Here is a 17,403-nt window from a genome sequence, read left to right as displayed (position 1 = left end):
CACCATTAGAGAACTAGCCACACAGAGGATGGGGAGAGCGAGGGAGAAAAGGAAACCGTGGCCTTAAAAGGACATGGCCTTTTTCCTCTAAGCCTTCCTCTTCAGCAGGCTCTCCCTCCCTCTATCCACATTGCACTTTGCCTCTTTTTTTCACCTCCTCTGCTGGAAGAAGGGAAGCCTTATTTGGGAAGAGGTCGGGAAGTAGAGAGGACTTCAGCCAAGAGGCTTCTGGTTTGGTCAGGGAAAGGAATTCTCAACATACCACAACACACCACTTCATCAGTTTACACCAGGAAGGGACTGAGAACGAGGTGAGGACGTACTGTAGGGCTCGGGGTAGACGGAAAGAAAGAGGAAAAAGGCAAGAAGGAAACATACGAATGCCACAAAAGAGGAGCAAACAGAAGTTGTAGAAGGAGGGGAAAATGTCAGATCAGTGTGCAAGGAAGAAGCGAGAGTTGGGTTGTACAAGGAAAGGGGGAGGGAAGGAAAGAGAAGAGTGAAGATATGATTAAGATGAATCGCTAATGACTACTTGTTAACACGGTAGCTAACAAGACCATTTATGTCCACAACACTCCCACCCAGTGCACATGTGGTGAATGATGAAGAAGGACTCAGAAATGTATTCCAAGCGGCTGGAATTCCTCAAGTTCAACCTTTTAGAAGCAGAAAAAATAGAACTCACTTACAGAGAAAAGCAAAAACATAAAAAGACCATTTGGAGTCACGACTTTTGATGTCCCTGACTCTCTGTCTCTCGTCATGTGACTCGTGTCAAGCTTTGGGAGATAGATGGCTTGACATTAAAAAAAAAATAAGAGGGACTGTGATTAGAGTGACCTCATGCCAATTGGCAAGAAAACTGAAAATTAAAAAAAAAAAATGAGTGTCTTTCTCTTTCGGGATAAATTTATATTTTCTCGTATTCCAGAAGCAAAAGCAGCAGCTGGAGAAAGCCTACAGATGGAAGGCAGCGATTCATTAGACAACAAATCTGGAAACGAATCAATTCACACAATGTTCAGACTTTCACCTATCTATACAAGCAGTTTATCTCTCCATTCATTCATCTTATCAACTATTCATCCACGTGTATGTCCATCTATCCATCTACTCATAAGTACAACAATTCAGCTTGATGTTTATTTAGTAAATTTATTTGGTCAAACAAGCACCTACGTATCCATCCATCCATTTATCCATCTATACAAACATCCATCCAGTCAAGCTTTTAATGCATTATTGGTACATCCATGTATCTGTCTATCTAACATTTCATTCAACCATCTATTTACTTATTCATTAATCGTGAACATCCCTTTATCCATCCATTCATTTCATCCATGAACCATCCATCCAACTATCAATACAACCATTCATTCATATATCCATTTATTTATTAATCACATGCAAGTAAGCATCTATTCATCCTCACACCTCTCCAGACATCTTAAATCCAAGCATCCAACCAGTCAGCCCACTATCTATCCAGTTATCCCATTGATCATTATCTAAACATCCGTCCATTTATACATCCATCCATCCATCCATTCATCCATCCGTGCATCCATCCAAGAAATCATTCATGAAATCTGCCATCTTCTTAGCCAAACATTATATACAGAATATCATATACAGGTCATGTCATGGACATGTGTGACTTTTATACCAGCCTCATAAAATAATCAATATATTTCCAAGTATAAGAAAAAAATTAACCTTCTGACTTCTTCTTCTTCTTCTTCTTCTTCTTCTTATTATTATTATTATTATTATTATTATTATTCATTCATTCATTAATTTTCTACCGCTTATCCGAACTTCTCTGGTCACGGGGAGCCTGTGCCTATCTATCTGGCGTCATCGGGCATCGAGGCAGGATACACCCTGGACGGAGTGCCAACCCATCGCAGGGCACACACACACTCACACACTACGGACAATTTTCCAGAGATGCCAACCAACCTACCATGCCTGTCTTTGGACCGGGGGAGGAAACCGGAGTACCCGGAGGAAACCCCCAAGGCACGAGGAGGACATGCAAACTCCACACACACAAGGCGGAGGCGGGAATCAAACCCCCAACCCTGGAGGTGTGAGGCGAACATGCTAACCACTAAGCCACCGTGTCCCCCCTTATTATTATTATTATTATTATTATTATTATTATTATTATTATTATTATTATTATTATTATTATTATTATTATTATTATTATTATTATTATTATGTAGAGCATCCACCTTACAAGTGCCTTAGCACTATTTTAGCACTAAATTAGCTGATACTATAAAAGTGACAAGTCAGAATAATCCTTCAACACTAGAATGACTGTAGCTTTAGGAAAAGCACTTCACTAGTAAACACAAGTGTAATGTGTCTCCACCACTTTGGCCACCATATTAGTGCCAGTTCATGTTCTATGCTGCTTTATTTATGTTCAGTTTTTTTCTCACTGTTTTGCGGTACCCTGGAGGGTTTTGTCACTCCTGCTGATTTTTCTCTCCCTCATTAAGCCAGTTCTGTGGCTAACCACCAAACCTGTGTTTGTGCTGTTTAACCATGTGTTTGGGCTTTAAAACCAGAGCGAGTGGATCGCTCTAATGATGCACTGTGGCCGAACGATTTCCTCGCCGAAGCAGGAATGTAGAAGCTTTATAGAAATATAGAAGAGAAACATCTAAAAATCTGTATATGTCTATTCACGGTGTTCGTTTCTGAAGGTGGTGTTTGTAATGAAAGGTCAGAACTGAATAACGTTCATGGTGGATCCAGATATCTGTGAACTGCCACAAGATTAGTGAGCTGCTAGTAGATCTAAGGTTAACATTTACAGCAGGGATTATTATTGTACTTCATTTAACTCGTCGGCTAATAACAAAAGACTTCATGAGCTCGATTTAGGCCAAATCATAAATCATATATCCTGCATGTGTGTTGTAACTTTAAAAAAAAGGAGGGCTAATAGTGAATAATTCAGAACATTCGGTTTAATCAGAAAAATCTACAGAAGGTCTAGTCTTTCCATTCATTCATTCATTCATTCATTCATTCATTCATTTTCGCTTATCCGAACTACGGGCTGGTCTTTCCAATCTGTAAAAAAAAAAATAATAATAATAATCTGAGTTTTTGTTCCAGACATCTAAAGTCACACCTCATGTCTCATTTCACACTTGACTTTTGCAGACTGACATCCATATGAACTCCTTATCGCCATCTATTGGGCAATAAGCACACTGCAGGTAATAATAATAATAATAATAATAATAATAATAATAATAATAATAATAATAATAATAATAATAATAATAATAATAATAATAATTTTAAATTTTTAATTTTAAATTTTTAAATTAGCCTTTCTGAACACTCAAGGTCACCGAACAAAAAAACAACAAAGACAATCAGTATCGAATAGCTACATAGCGATACAGATTAGACCAGCAGTGCAAATTATGATGTAGAATAAGTTGTGTGAAAGGTTTGAAAAATGCTGTGCTTTCAGGTTGCTTTCTACAGTGATGCTTGAGTCGTTGGTGGCTGAATTCTAATCCAGAATTTCTTTGCTATAATCTCCATGTTCAGGTCCCTTTATTGCAACCGTGTTCAGATCTATTGCATATATGAACCACCAGATGGCGGTAATGTACAGTTTATTTTACACGAAATCGTTAAATACACACACACACACATATATATATATATATTTATAAGGTAAGAGAATACAATTAAATAAATGAATAATAATGATAGTAACAAAAAAATAAATGCTGTAGGTATAAAATAAAATAAGCTTCTTTAAAATAAAATGAGGTACAGATGGTCCCAGAATCCTTAATTGACACAAACATTTTCTGGGGAGAAAAACAAAAATAATTAGCTTTTATTAGGTTTTTTTTTTTTTTTTGCTCTGCCATATGGGATGAGAGAAAAGAAATATGCTCCAACAAGATGTTTTGATGGTAAAATTATATATATATATATATATATATATATATATATATATATATATATATATATATATATATATATATATATATATATATATATAAAAGAGAGAAAGACGATGCAGACAAAAGACAAAAAGACAGAAGGCAGAAGGCAGTGCAGGACAAAAAAAAAACAGAAAGACAGTGCAGGACAAAAGACAGAAAGACAGAAAGACATTTATCCAGGACCAGGGTGCTACATAAAACATAGACAGAGCTAAGGGCTTAGTAAGTAGTCCTAGCCACATAAAGTGCATCTGTGCAACCTGGTGTAGACTGTGCAGGACAAGACAGAAAGACAGAAAGACAGTACAGGACAAAAGACAGAAAGACAGTACAAGACAAAAGACAGTGCAAACAAAAAATACAAGACATTACACAAAAGACAATACACAAAAGACAATACACAAAAACAGCACAGACAAGTGTAAACTCTGTATGTCCAGTCAATGTTGCGTGTGCCGAAATACTGGAATGAATACATTAGTATTATAGCAGCAGTTGCATGAGGTAATGTAAAGTATTGTTTAAAACAGCAGTCAACTGAAATGTAAGTCAGTATGTGCAAAGAGCAAAAACGGTGTGCAAAACAACATGTAAACAGTTTGATGGATGTATATTGGAAGAGTGTGTATTTGGTGTGTATTTACATTAGATGTGCGTGGGTGTGTTGTGCTCAGTAAGGACAGCATTATGACAGGATGTGATGTTATAGGTGTGGTGTGCAAGACACCAAGCTGAGTTTCCCTTATTACATGAAACATGATTATTTCCATATACCAGCATGTTCCAATGTCCTCTTAAGATACCACACCAACATGTACAATTTAATATTTATAAAACCATGACTATATGTCATAGTATTCATCCGTTTTATTCAAATCCGATTGTGTTTGTACTTACAAAGCAAGGACAAAAGCTTTGTCCTTCATTTTGGTCATAACATCTTGTCATGTTACTAAGACACCACAAAATCTTTTGTGAAGACTTTTTTATCGCAGAGAAATGAAGGTTATAGCTTAAAATTGGACCGTTACAAAACACTAATACTAAATATTGCTTCCAAAATGTTAAATCAGCATCCTTAAGGAAAAATACCACATAAACTTTAGTGTATTGGGCAAAATTGGTAGGATAATATATACGAATAATTGAATGTCGCATGCATACATTTTATTGTAAGTTGCATAATATTTAAATCTCTACCTAGAGAGTTAGAGTTAGTGTTTTTTTTTTTTTGAAAATTGTAATTGACAACACTGTAGTAGCTTTTAAGATGATTTACAGCGCCCTCTATGGAAACACCAAAGATTCGTTTATTTCCCCATTTCCAATATACCAGAGTCCATATTTGGTCTTTCAAACTAAATTAGCAAACAAGAGCCAAAAACAAGCTTTAAACGTCTTTGGAAGTTGAATTTATTCTACACTGCTAATCGTCTAAATATACTTTGAACAGGTTCCATTTTGTTCTGAAGGAGGCAGCATTGCACAAGACATGAAAACATTTCTTCAGCACTTTTCTTCACAATTTCTTCCTCTTTAAGAAAAAGACAGAGATTATTGTGAATGTCCTGATCACGACTTAATTTTCTTGTTATCTCAACAAAACAAATTGTTTTCTCGATATCACGACTTAATTTTCTCGCCATCTTGACATAACGAGTTGTTTTCTCGATATCACGACTTAATTTTCTTGTTATCTCGACATAACGACTTGTTTCCTCGATATTACGACTTAATTTTGAGTCAGAGTGAGTCTCTGATCAAAGAAAAAGCGATCATCCATGATGCTGCTTTACTGTGTTTTTGCTGCCTCTAGATCATGTACTTATCTCGAGATAACGAGAAAATTAAGTCAAAAGAAAAAGACAGAGATTATTGTGAATGTCCTGATCACGACTTAATTTTCTCGCGATCTCGACATAACGATTTGTTTCCTCGATATTACGACTTAATTTTCTCGCGATCTCGACATCGACTATATGACCATAAATAATTTGACATTAATTAAAAGCTTTTTCAGTTTGAGTGAGTCTCTGATCAAAGAAAAAGCGATCATCCATGATGCTGCTTTACTGTGTTTTTGCTGCCTCTAGATCATGTACTTATCTCGAGATAACGATAAAATTAAGTCTTAATCACAAGAAAACAAGAAAGAAAAAAAAATTATAACGCATGGACTCTTAAGACTTCCGTATGTATTCATGTACTATATATTTTTATATATTTTCTATATATCTTCCTTTCCTTCTGAACATTTACATTGTTTTATTTTATTTATTCTGTTCCTAGTGGTTTTTATTCTTTCACTTTAAAATTGACTGACTTTTCCAAACTGACTTTTCGTTACCTGTTTGTCTCTCATATATGCTAATATCACTCAGAATATCTTTAATTCTCAGTCCAAAAAAAAGAAAAAAAGAAAAATGCAGTGCAAAAGTAAAAAATCCAGTGAAACAAATGAGTCAAATCTATCAAAAATGATGTGAAGTCTGTGTTTTCGGTCTTTTTAATGTTTTTTTTATTTTAACTCTGACCTGTAGGTAGCGCAGGTCATGTGAATGCAAGGGGTTTGATTTGATTTGCGATTTTATTATTTAATAAAAAAAAGGAGAGAGATATCTCATATAGATCGTTTGTTCTGCTCTCATTTATTTAAATCCGATCACATCACAATTATACAGTACAGTACATAAGCAACATACAGTGTAACATGTAAAGTATTGTACAGTTTTGCAAGTGATGATGCAGTGCGGCCTTCCAAAACAAGAAGTGGCAACTCGATAAATGGCACAACCGAAATGTCCTAGTGAATGAGACAGGACTGAGTGTAACACAACAGTGAATATTAACTACAACAGATCTGCAGAGTGTAAGTATTTTTCTGTGTGTGAATGAGAGGCACATTGAGGCTCAGCTCAGGGGTCCCTTGTTAAGGTCCTGAGCTCAGATTACTGCCTGGTGGTAGAAGATTTGGTGATACTAAAATACGTGTGTGTGTGTGTGTGTGTGTGTGTGTGTGTGTGTGTGTGTGTGTGTGTGTGTGTGTGTGTGTGTGTGTGTGTGTGTGTTCAGGGCTTACTGAAAATTACAAAATAAACCAATATTAGCAATAAATAAATCTTTGATAAATCCTATAACCGCTCCAAAGTCCTCTCAAAAGCTCGAAGAAGCAACGGATCTGCAAGAGTCGCATGAACATCTGCAACCATGCAGCAACTGCGTTCTACAGCTGATCTTAATAAAGTGATTGGGCAAGACTGAACAGATTCCACACAGCTGTCATTGCTCTTTGTAGCCCTTAGGGTACAACGTACACCATTTTTCCAGATTTTCCTGAAAGGATCAGACGCCACCCTGTATAAAGGAACAAAAAACACACACACACAATGACCTTGACGATGACATTATACACAACTGATGAAGTTCTATCCGTTATTATTGTCTATCGTCTGTGATTATCGTCGGTTCTTACTTCTTTACGTCTCTTAAAGTAAACTATTTCCACTTCTATTTCCAGTCTCAAAGGATAAAGCGATGAAGTTCATGTGTTCAAGTTGTAGATTTCATTACTTATTAACTCTAACCTCGTGTAACTTTTTTACTCCTTCTAAAGCCGACATTTGTTTTAAACGCTGTTAAATATTTTATATATATTTTTTTTCTATTTAGGTACGCAGATACGATCATCGGAATCTTGTGACCATGGGTTAATATTTCAAGAGCAAAAAAATAAATAAGTAAAAAATTCATTATCTTGAACCCTTGACCTACTATGTAACAGGATGTTATTTAACCATATTAATTCTAAATTTCTGTATTAATATTATTTTTAATTCGGGATCCTATTGAAATATAACCACATTTAATATTTTCTGTCATTTCAAAATGTTTTATATTTAATTCCACTCGGTTATAAAGTGACCGGCTTGAGTTGAGAATTTGTTATTCTATGAACAACCAGAACTTTCAAGGCTTGAAACGGGATTCGGGAACTTTCTAGGTAGACTTTTCGATACTGTGAGCCGAACAGAAAATCTATGAAAGTGTACGGACTTAAGGCACGTAATAGCTTTGTGTCATTATAATTTCTTTAAGGGAGCAAACAGAGGGAGAAAAAAATAACCCACCCCAATCCCCAAGGGTATCGTTAGTAGGATAAAGGTCTAATGTAATTGTCCAGAAACTCTGAATGCCAGTGTAATTATCCAGATTGTGATCTAAGCTGAGGGCTGGGAGTTCATTTTACACTCGAAAAGAACCGTCCATACTTGGAAAGTCACGATTTCAAAAAATCAAATAAAAAACGACATGGTGTTGTTAGAGCCACTGATTGAAATTCACCTCTAGTGCATAAGTTATATATCCAAAATCTGAAGAAAGCATTTGAGGAGATGTATAGTGTCTCTTTTTTTTTTTTTCAGATATACACATGGATGTAAACCTAGAACAGAGGCCCGGATTGCTTTGTATATAAACAATGGAAGTGAAGCATGACGGAATGGTTTGGAGTAAGAACGTGAGAATGGAAGAACTCAGAAGCTTTTCGAGTACTCAAACAAAATCCTTGTGAAAATTGAAAAGACCGGTGGTTCACATTTTGTATGCATGCGTGTTTACATTTTCAGATCTCCTTAAGATAATAATACAAAATCTGATTTTTTTTTTATTTCTTTTTTTATTTGTTAGGAAATATATTTATTATCCCAGAATTTGGTGAATTTGGTGCTGGTGGTGAGGAAAAACTCCCTAAGATGATATGAGGAAGAAACATTGAGAGGAACCAGACTCAGAAGTGAACCTCACCCTCATTTGGGTGACACTGGACAGGAAATAATAATAATAAGTAAATGTAAATCATGTCCTTTTTACAACAGTTTGTAGTCTATTGGAATTAAGCAACCGAGAGCTTCTGAGGAACTAACGGGTCAGTGCAATTTCCGAGTCCACCACAGACCAAACACTAATTCTTTCCTGATGAATGCTGACTGACACAACAGTAATAGGGGACAGAGTGCCTACATACTGTGTGTGTGGTTTGTGTGGTCCCTTATGTTTTGGGGGTTTCCTCTTAATACTCTTTTATTGTTTTTGTGTGTTTGTGTGTGTCTGTGTGTGTCTGTGTGTGTGTGTGTGTGTGTGTGTGTGTGTGTGTGTGTGTGTGTGTGTGTGTGTGTGTGTGTGTGTGTGTGTGTGTTTGTGTGTGTGTGTGTCTGTATGTGTGTGTGTGTACATCTGTGTGTTTGTGTGTGTGTGTTTGTGTACTTGTGTGTGTGTGTGTATGTGTGTTTGTGTACATGTGTGTATGTGTGCATGTGTGTGTACGTGTGTTTGTGTACATGTGTGTGTATGTGTGTTTGTGTGCATGTGTGTGTCTGTGTGTTTGTGTACTTGTGTGTGTGTGTGCGTTTCTGTGTGTGTGTATGTGTGTTTGTGTGCATGTGTGTGTCTGTGTGTATGTGTGTTTGTGTGCATGTGTGTGTGTGTGTCTGCATGTGTGTGTGTGTACATCTGTGTGTTTGTGTGTGTGTGTGTGTGTTTGTGTACTTGTGTGTGCGTGTGTGTGTGTATATGTGTGCATGTGTGTGTATGTGTGTGTGTGTTTGTGTACTTGTGTGTGCGTGTGTGTGTGTATATGTGTGTATGTGTGCATGTGTGTGTATGTGTGGTTGTGTGTGTGTGTGTGTGTGTGTGTGTGTGTGTGTGTGTGTGTGTGTGTAAAGGGTTTCACAACCCCCTGTTGATTGAGGTTCCTGTTTACGGGCTCTGTTTCAAACACCAAACTTCAGCCCTAGTTAGTGAGCTAAAGTAAAACTGATATCATGCCTAAGCGAAGCCACTATTCACGAGTCCCTTGTTAATACACTACTACACATAAATAACACAGTACTAAGTAGCTCACCAAGCTGATATAAATACTACTACTAGTGTTGAAGTGAGCGGTTTGGAACAGGACCCATGTCTTTTATGTCTTGTATGGAGTGTGCGCTCTCAGGAGACAATAAGGGGACCACACACACACACACACACACACACACACACACACAGAGAGAGAGTTGTCGAACCTGTCAGGCAGCCCTGGTTTTAATGAGGAAATCCCCCCAGTGAGGGAAAGTTTTTTTCGGCTGGCAGTGAAATGACTTGTTTTGAAATGATTGCCATTACGCATGAGGTTGTTGTGCGCGCGCTGGAGTTTTGACAGCAATGCGAGCACACAAGGACGCGGGATTCCTGCAGCTGCGCGTGCACACACACACACACACACACACACACACACACACACACACACACACACACGCACTCACACACACACACAGGAAAGTGGACGATTAGACGTTCTTCTGGGTTTCAGGATCGAGGTAAGCTCATCTGTGCTATACATGTCGGGTTTCCTCGTGCCTTTTGCTTGTCGTTTGGTTTCGCTTTAACGGATTGAATTCGGTTTGTTTCATTAACGAGAGCGCGTTAAACCTTTTAGTGCCTAAAACATGGATTCTGTTGATTTATAATTGTGCAATATGAAAACAGGAAGCAGAAGAACCTTTAAGCATCCAAAGAAATAGATAGATAGATAGATAGATAGATAGATAGATAGATAGATAGATAGATAGATAGATAGATTATTTATATTGTTAGTGTTTATTCCTAGAAGGGTTCTTGTTGCAATCCTCTTTAATCTATCTATCTATCTATCTATCTATCTATCTATCTATCTATCTGTCTGTCTGTCTGTCTGTCTGTCTGTCTGTCTGTCTGTCTGTCTCTGTCTACACTCTGTTTTAGTATTTATTATAGAACCTTAATAAGTTCAGACAGAAGGAGTTTACTGTTTAAGGGACTAAAGAAGCAAAAAAAAGACTTGTTTAAAGATGCCTTGGGTGTGGACAGATGGGCGGACGGATAGACAGATAGACTGCATTTACATTTACATCTACAGCATTTGGCAGACATTTGACTCAGGATACCATCAACCTAAAACTCACTGTAATATATATATATTTTTTAAATAAAATATACACACACAACAAACAGGTAGAGACTTATTTTTTGTCTTGTCTGTCTCTCTAAATATCCATCAAGGGTTCCCCAAGGGTTCTTTAGACCTTTAAGAGTCCAGCCTAGAGTAACTGACTGTTCGAGGTGCTAGACTTAACTTTGAACCTTTGGTGAACCCATGGAATGTGTAGAAAGACAGACAGATAGACAAACAGACAGACAGACAGACAGACAGACAGAGATTCAGACAGACAGACATAGATACAGAGATACAGACAGACAGACGGACAGACAGAGATTCAGACAGACATACATAGATACAGAGACAGACAGACAGACAGACAGACAGACAGACAGATAGATAGATAGATAGATAGATAGATAGATAGATAGATAGATAGATAGATAGATAGATAGACAGGTTGATTGATTGATTTCCAATTAGAGAGGATTCCAAGTAGAATTCTTCCAGGAAGCTATTAACCACTATTCAAAGAACTGTTACAATAGAGAAATAGAATGTCTATATAGTCAAAGAATGTCTATCTATCTATCTATCTAGCTATCTGTCTGTCTGTCTGTCTGTCTGTCTGTCTATTAGAGGTGGCCATGTATTACATTGGGATTTGGAGAGCCTTACGTCTTTAGTGGATGCCAGTAATTTTGGTTTAAACCATTCTACAGGACTAATAACTGCTCTCAATCTAAACTAGCTAAAGAATCCATATAAAAAAGTTACCTCTTATGACGGTATTAGGCTGATTTGCGATGTTGTTGATCCTAACTTTTATGATGTTATTAATACGATATATATCATAATAGCTTGTTTGGATTCCTAGAATTATTCCTTGTGACATGAGTCAACTGTAACGGCCTGCTGCTTGATGTACTGTACGTTCAGTTCTAGCTTGTCTCTGGCAAACCGTTCTATTGTTGTGTGTCATGCTTGCCAGATGTTGCTTCTGTCTTTAATCTTGTCTTGGATAAACTCTTTGTTTTGCTCACTTTTATTTCGCCATCGGAAAATTCTCTACAAACATCGAGCTCGCCCTGGAAAAATAAAGTCGTCTTATTAAATTTTATCCTCTCTGAAGAGAAGCGATGCGGCGGCACTTTAGTCCTTCGGTTTATCCAGCTCTCTTACCTTCTTCTCTGTTCACAGATCAGTTTCCAAAGCTTCAACTTTCATGTTAATACCATCTATCATTGCTAAGGTTGCTAAATAGCCCATCATTACTGTGGGTCCTTGACATTTGTTGTGTTGATTCAGTGTGACATGAATAGCTTTTTGTGTCCACTGTTATAAATACACAGCATCTACAGGGAGATTGTGCATCATGCAAAGCAGCATCTCTGCCCTTTCAACTCACCTGCATTACCGAGCTCGATTTCCCAGACGTCATTCTCTTAGAGAAGTGATACCGTACAGCTTGCACCGGATTTAGAGTAAAGGTTAAAAAGAATTCAAGGTTGATCTTTTACAGAGTTACAGTACATACTTTAAGAGTGAGTGGTGATGATGATGGAAAAGACAGAAGCAATGATCTCAGGGAGCTCCTAATTTAGCATAAAAATCTCTAACTAGGAATCTTATCTTCAGAGCGATTCAGGACCTCAGAGCATCTCTGAACAAGGAAAATACAACGTTTATCTTAGAGAGGAGGCGGGGCTTAACCTGATACTAGCTGACACGTTCTTTTAAAGACTGTGATTGGTTGTTCGATAAAAATAAAAAAAAATCAGGAGCGCTTTTAAAATCTGGTCTATTATAAACCTTTACTTTGTCTCTATGTTAAGATATTTGAGACTATTTATTTACTTATTTATTTACTTATTTATTTATTTTGTATACAACACTTTTCTTCTCCTTCTTCACCTTTCAGCCGTTTTCTTCTCTGATAAAGAAACTCTTAATCCTCTTAAAAGTCCTCATCACGACTCCTAACATGTTTTGACCTTTTAAGGGTTCAGATGGTTTATGAAGAACTTTTATCTTCACTACGATTTTCTCTTTAATCCTAAAGGGAAACGCTCACATTTCTACCGATTTTCTTCGGATTTTATCACTAGGAGAAACTCTTTACAGCATGGGCGAGGTGACTCGTCCATAGTCGTAAACGGAGAGAAGTAGCGCCGGTTACGATGTTCTTCCGCAAGACGAACATTGTTTATTAACTGCTAGAGCGTGAAACCGCGTACCCGTGTAGCGCGTACGTGTGTCTCTGCTGTTAAAGTTAATCGCTAATTTGATAGATGGCCATTTGTAAATAATTTACAGGAGATGAATTACATTTTGTTGTCCAAGTATCTGTTACTTTGTTCAATGATAATAAAGTTGAATCTAATCTAACTAATCTGATGCCTGTTGATGCAGGAGGCACAAGGAGGCACATGGAGTTAACGGTCAGGAAAACCAGTCTGTATGAACTCTCACAATTAAGCTGGCGTTCTGAAAAGGTCTCCAAAAAAAAAAAAATCTAGATTTTATCTGGAGTTAAAATGCTAAAGTTATTTTTCAATAGACATTTTTTGTTTTTGTGGGAAAAGAGGGTGGGTGGTGGCAGTTGGGCTCATTGGGTGCTCAGCACCACTAAAGCTCTGACCTTGGAGTCTCCCCTGCTTTACAGTAAGAATACATACACTGTACACGTGAATAACAATACACGTGTGTTTAAGATACACAAGGAAGCATGTGAGATGTAGGTGTAACTGATTTCAGTTTATTTATAATTATACTTTACTGTACTCGGTAATTCAGCTGGATGAATTTTTTTTATGTGCTATTTGAAAAAAAAAAGATACTCGTCCGCTCCGTTCGAGTCCTACGCTCTGCTTTGTAGACGACTCCTCGGAACACATGGCTCCTGTACAGACTTTGAGGCTGACCAGATTGTGTGTGCGATTGTGTGAGCTGTATTTAGTGACAGTGTTTTCAGGGTGTTTGCTGATAAACGTGGTCTGGTACTGCTCTTCTCTTTCGCCTGTGTAAATATTTATTGTTACAGATACCGCCTCATCTCTCCCGAACCTGTGGAGGAAGCCGGCAAACGAGCATCGACGGAATCTTTTGTTTTAGCTATCAACACACACAGAGACACACACAGAGACACACACACACACACACGCACGCGCACAAACATCTGTTCTGGTTGATTATGACTACAGGGGTTGGGTGGGTGATGTTTGCATTCTCACAATGATACGATACAGTGTGTTTCCATTTGTGAGCAAATGGAATAGAAATTTGTTTTTTTGAATATTTTTTTCTAATTACGATCATCACTCGTTCTCACCACACAACCTCCCGAGAACGCCACGTACCGTGCCGTAACTTCCCTACGTCTCGTGACAAAGCGTTTGTGAGCGTGTATCACTTTGTAGGAAGTATTGAAAACAGATCAAAAGGATTTATTCACATGATACCGAACGATCGATGACCCGAGACGCAGCTCGTCGTGCGGATCGTGACGACGTTCACGATGACGGCGGAAGGTTTTAAAGAGAAACGATTTTGTTTAACATCCTCGCGCAGGAAATCGCTAAATCGCCACAACAACGGGTTTTTAAGATCAGTCGCAGACTATGTGACACATTCTCCATCCAGGGATCTGTGAATGACAGCTTTTCTATTCCAACCACTGTTCCATGCACCATGTAAACTAATGCAATGTTCCTAAGTATCCTGTTCAGATTTTTTCCCCTTTCTTGGCTAACAATGAGACCTGATCTTAACTCTGTCCAAGTTGGTGTTAGCCACAGGGTAGATCTACTGTATTTAAAGACTTTATTGTAGCTCTAATCTGGGGGTTGTGGTACGTTAGAAGAACAAACAATCCGGAGGCGTTCCGTTTCATGCCGAATAAAGAAAGTCACGCTGACTCAGAGTTGGTGTCCGTCCTTCCTTCCTTCCTTCCTTCCTTCCTTCCTTCCTTCCTTCCTTCCTTGACTTACTGCACCAGTGTTTTATAAGATAAGATTTATCCAATCTTATCCTAACCATTATACTGTTTGAATAATATAAATTAATTTTCATTTTGTTTTGTTTTTTTAAATACTTTTATACTTTACTGTCCTGTATTAGCATTGTATATTATCAGGGCTGTCAAGTGTCACGCATTGAGAGTGACAGTCACGCATTTTGCTCTTTTCTCACGCTCTCCCGCCACACACAGAAAAACTTTTTGACTATTTATCATATATTTAATATGCCGCAGCGCCCAAAATCTATGGAACCCGGCAGGAATCAAGCGCGTCTCAGTTCTTAGTCGAGCCTGACACTTATCAGCCAACCAAAAAAAGATTCTACACAATAGACAATTGCGATTTAACGCAGCAACCAATGAACAAAAAAATATAATTAGCGAGGCTATTTTCGATGGTCGGTTTGAACAAAACCTCAACACGAAACAGTTTGTCTCTGGATGGGACATTGTCCTCAATCATGACCCTAAAAATGTCTGGGCTTGAGCTGAACTGTTTTATATGGAAGCAACATTACAAATGATAAAGGAGTCCAAAAAAGGCGACAAACACTTACAATAATTTTCTTCTTTTTTTTTTTTTTTGAGAGCCCTGTATTAATGTCCCATGTTATTGTCCCATGATACCTTTCTTTGTCACTGTTCTGTGTTACCATACTGCGTTACCGTACTGTGTTACTGACCTACGTTACTGACCTACGTTATTGTCCCGTGTTACCTTCCTTCATTACCATCCTTGGTTACTGTGTTCACATTTTTTGTTACTGTCCCACATTAGCGTATTGCATTAGCATACAGCATTACCGTCCTTTGTTACCTCTCTGTGTTACCGTACTGTGTTACTGTCCTGCATTACTGACCTACGTTACTGTCCTGTGTCACTGTCTTGTGTCTCCATCCTTCGCAAAAACCGTAATATGACACCGTCCTTTATTACCATCCTGTGTTATTGTTCCACGTGACTGTCTCATGTTATCTTCCTGTGTTACAGTCCCAGGATACTGTCCTACATTTCCATCCTTTGTTTTTGTCCTGCATTTTTAATAAATCCGTGTGTGTGTGTGTGTGTGTGTGTGTGTTATGCAGCTGTAAAAGATGCAGGACTAGCACATTTCGACTTGAGAAGAGTGGATAGAAGGTCTCCTGTGTGCCATGGCTCAGTTTAGGCTGCAGAACGTGGAGGACTTCTATGAGCTTGGGGAGATACTAGGCAGGTGTGTGTGCAATAAATAAATAAATAAATAAATAAATAAATAGCAGTATTCGTTGACCAACGAATCCTACATTGTGTCACGCCTAATATAACAATTGGAGTAAACACGGGTATTAGTAGTATTATAGATAATTACACAAACTGATAGTTAAGTTTAAGAGCTAGATGAGGCTGGTGTTTTCCTCCTGAACATTTATTTAAGGATCTTTGTTGGCAGTGGACACTTCGGGCAGGTGCGGGAGCTGAGAGAGCGATCGTGTGGCACTTGCTGGGCGGGGAAGTTCGTGAAGCTCCGTCGGAGCGTGAGCAGTCGTCTGGGCATGGAGAGGAAGAGTGTGGAGCAGGAGGTGGAGATCCTACAGAGTCTGCAACACGTCAACGTTATGGCTTTACGAGACGTTTTTGAGAGCCGAGCCGAGATCGTCCTAGTCGTGGAGCTGTGAGTAGCTCATTTTTACTTACTATACAGTAACAATAAACCACACAAGGGGGTGTGCTGGGATAGGTATATCATCAGTGATAGGTTGGGTGATGAATTTTGTGTCGCACCTTCAGGTTTGGGGGGTACTTGAGTATGTTCAACAGTACAAAGACATCTCTTAATTTTCCAGGTGAATGGGTGTGTTCGTTACCTCCATCAGGGTGGTCCAGGGTATCCCCTGTCTGGTTGCCCCTGGGATAGACTGCAGGGAGCACCAGATGGATGTTACATTTAGTGTCCAGGAAACAAAATAATTCTTGTTATTGCTTTTTTAAGAATCTCGCTAATCCATTACTCATAGCATAACGACGGCTAGGTACCTCAGCTGGAGCGACGCTTCGAGGTGCCGAAAGGTACGAAAAAAAGTTCAAGCGTCTCATTTAGACCACGACAGAACACAAGGATTTAGAATGTGGTAAGAGAATCTGAGTGTGGCATTAAAACAGATTAAATCCGAAGACAATGACGTATATTTTTAGCGGCTGCTTTTTCTCGTACACTCAGCTTGAATTTCGATGTGACTAATATAGCAGAATAGCGTCAGGAAAAAAGGGGAGGGTCAGATGGCACGGGGAATACTGCTGTCACAACACACACACACACACACACACACACATATATATATATACACACACATGTCGATGGGAGGTGTGTAGGCTCGTATTTTCCACTGAAGAGCCTTTCGAATCAGCTTTCGTGTTCTCACACACAATGTAACCGAGCCAAAGACTCTAA

The 17,403-nt window shown here is 38.3% G+C and overlaps 1 protein-coding gene across 1 annotated transcript in view; it reads left to right on the top strand.

Moving 5' to 3' along the window:
* Positions 1–10,035: 10,035 nt before the first annotated feature.
* The window catches only part of LOC113640360 (death-associated protein kinase 2-like), an 18,741-nt gene continuing 11,373 nt past the window's right edge, over positions 10,036–17,403 (top strand). The window contains exons 1-3 of the mRNA XM_027142828.2: positions 10,036–10,357; positions 16,061–16,188; positions 16,405–16,626. Of these exons, the coding sequence (XP_026998629.1) occupies positions 16,127–16,188; positions 16,405–16,626 (284 nt within the window). The 5' untranslated portion in view covers positions 10,036–10,357; positions 16,061–16,126. The remainder of the gene's footprint in view (positions 10,358–16,060; positions 16,189–16,404; positions 16,627–17,403) is intronic.

The sequence above is a fragment of the Tachysurus fulvidraco genome, chromosome 22 (genome assembly GCF_022655615.1).
Source record: "Tachysurus fulvidraco isolate hzauxx_2018 chromosome 22, HZAU_PFXX_2.0, whole genome shotgun sequence".
Lineage (NCBI taxonomy): Eukaryota > Metazoa > Chordata > Actinopteri > Siluriformes > Bagridae > Tachysurus > Tachysurus fulvidraco.
This window is presented reverse-complemented; position numbering and strand designations above follow the sequence as displayed.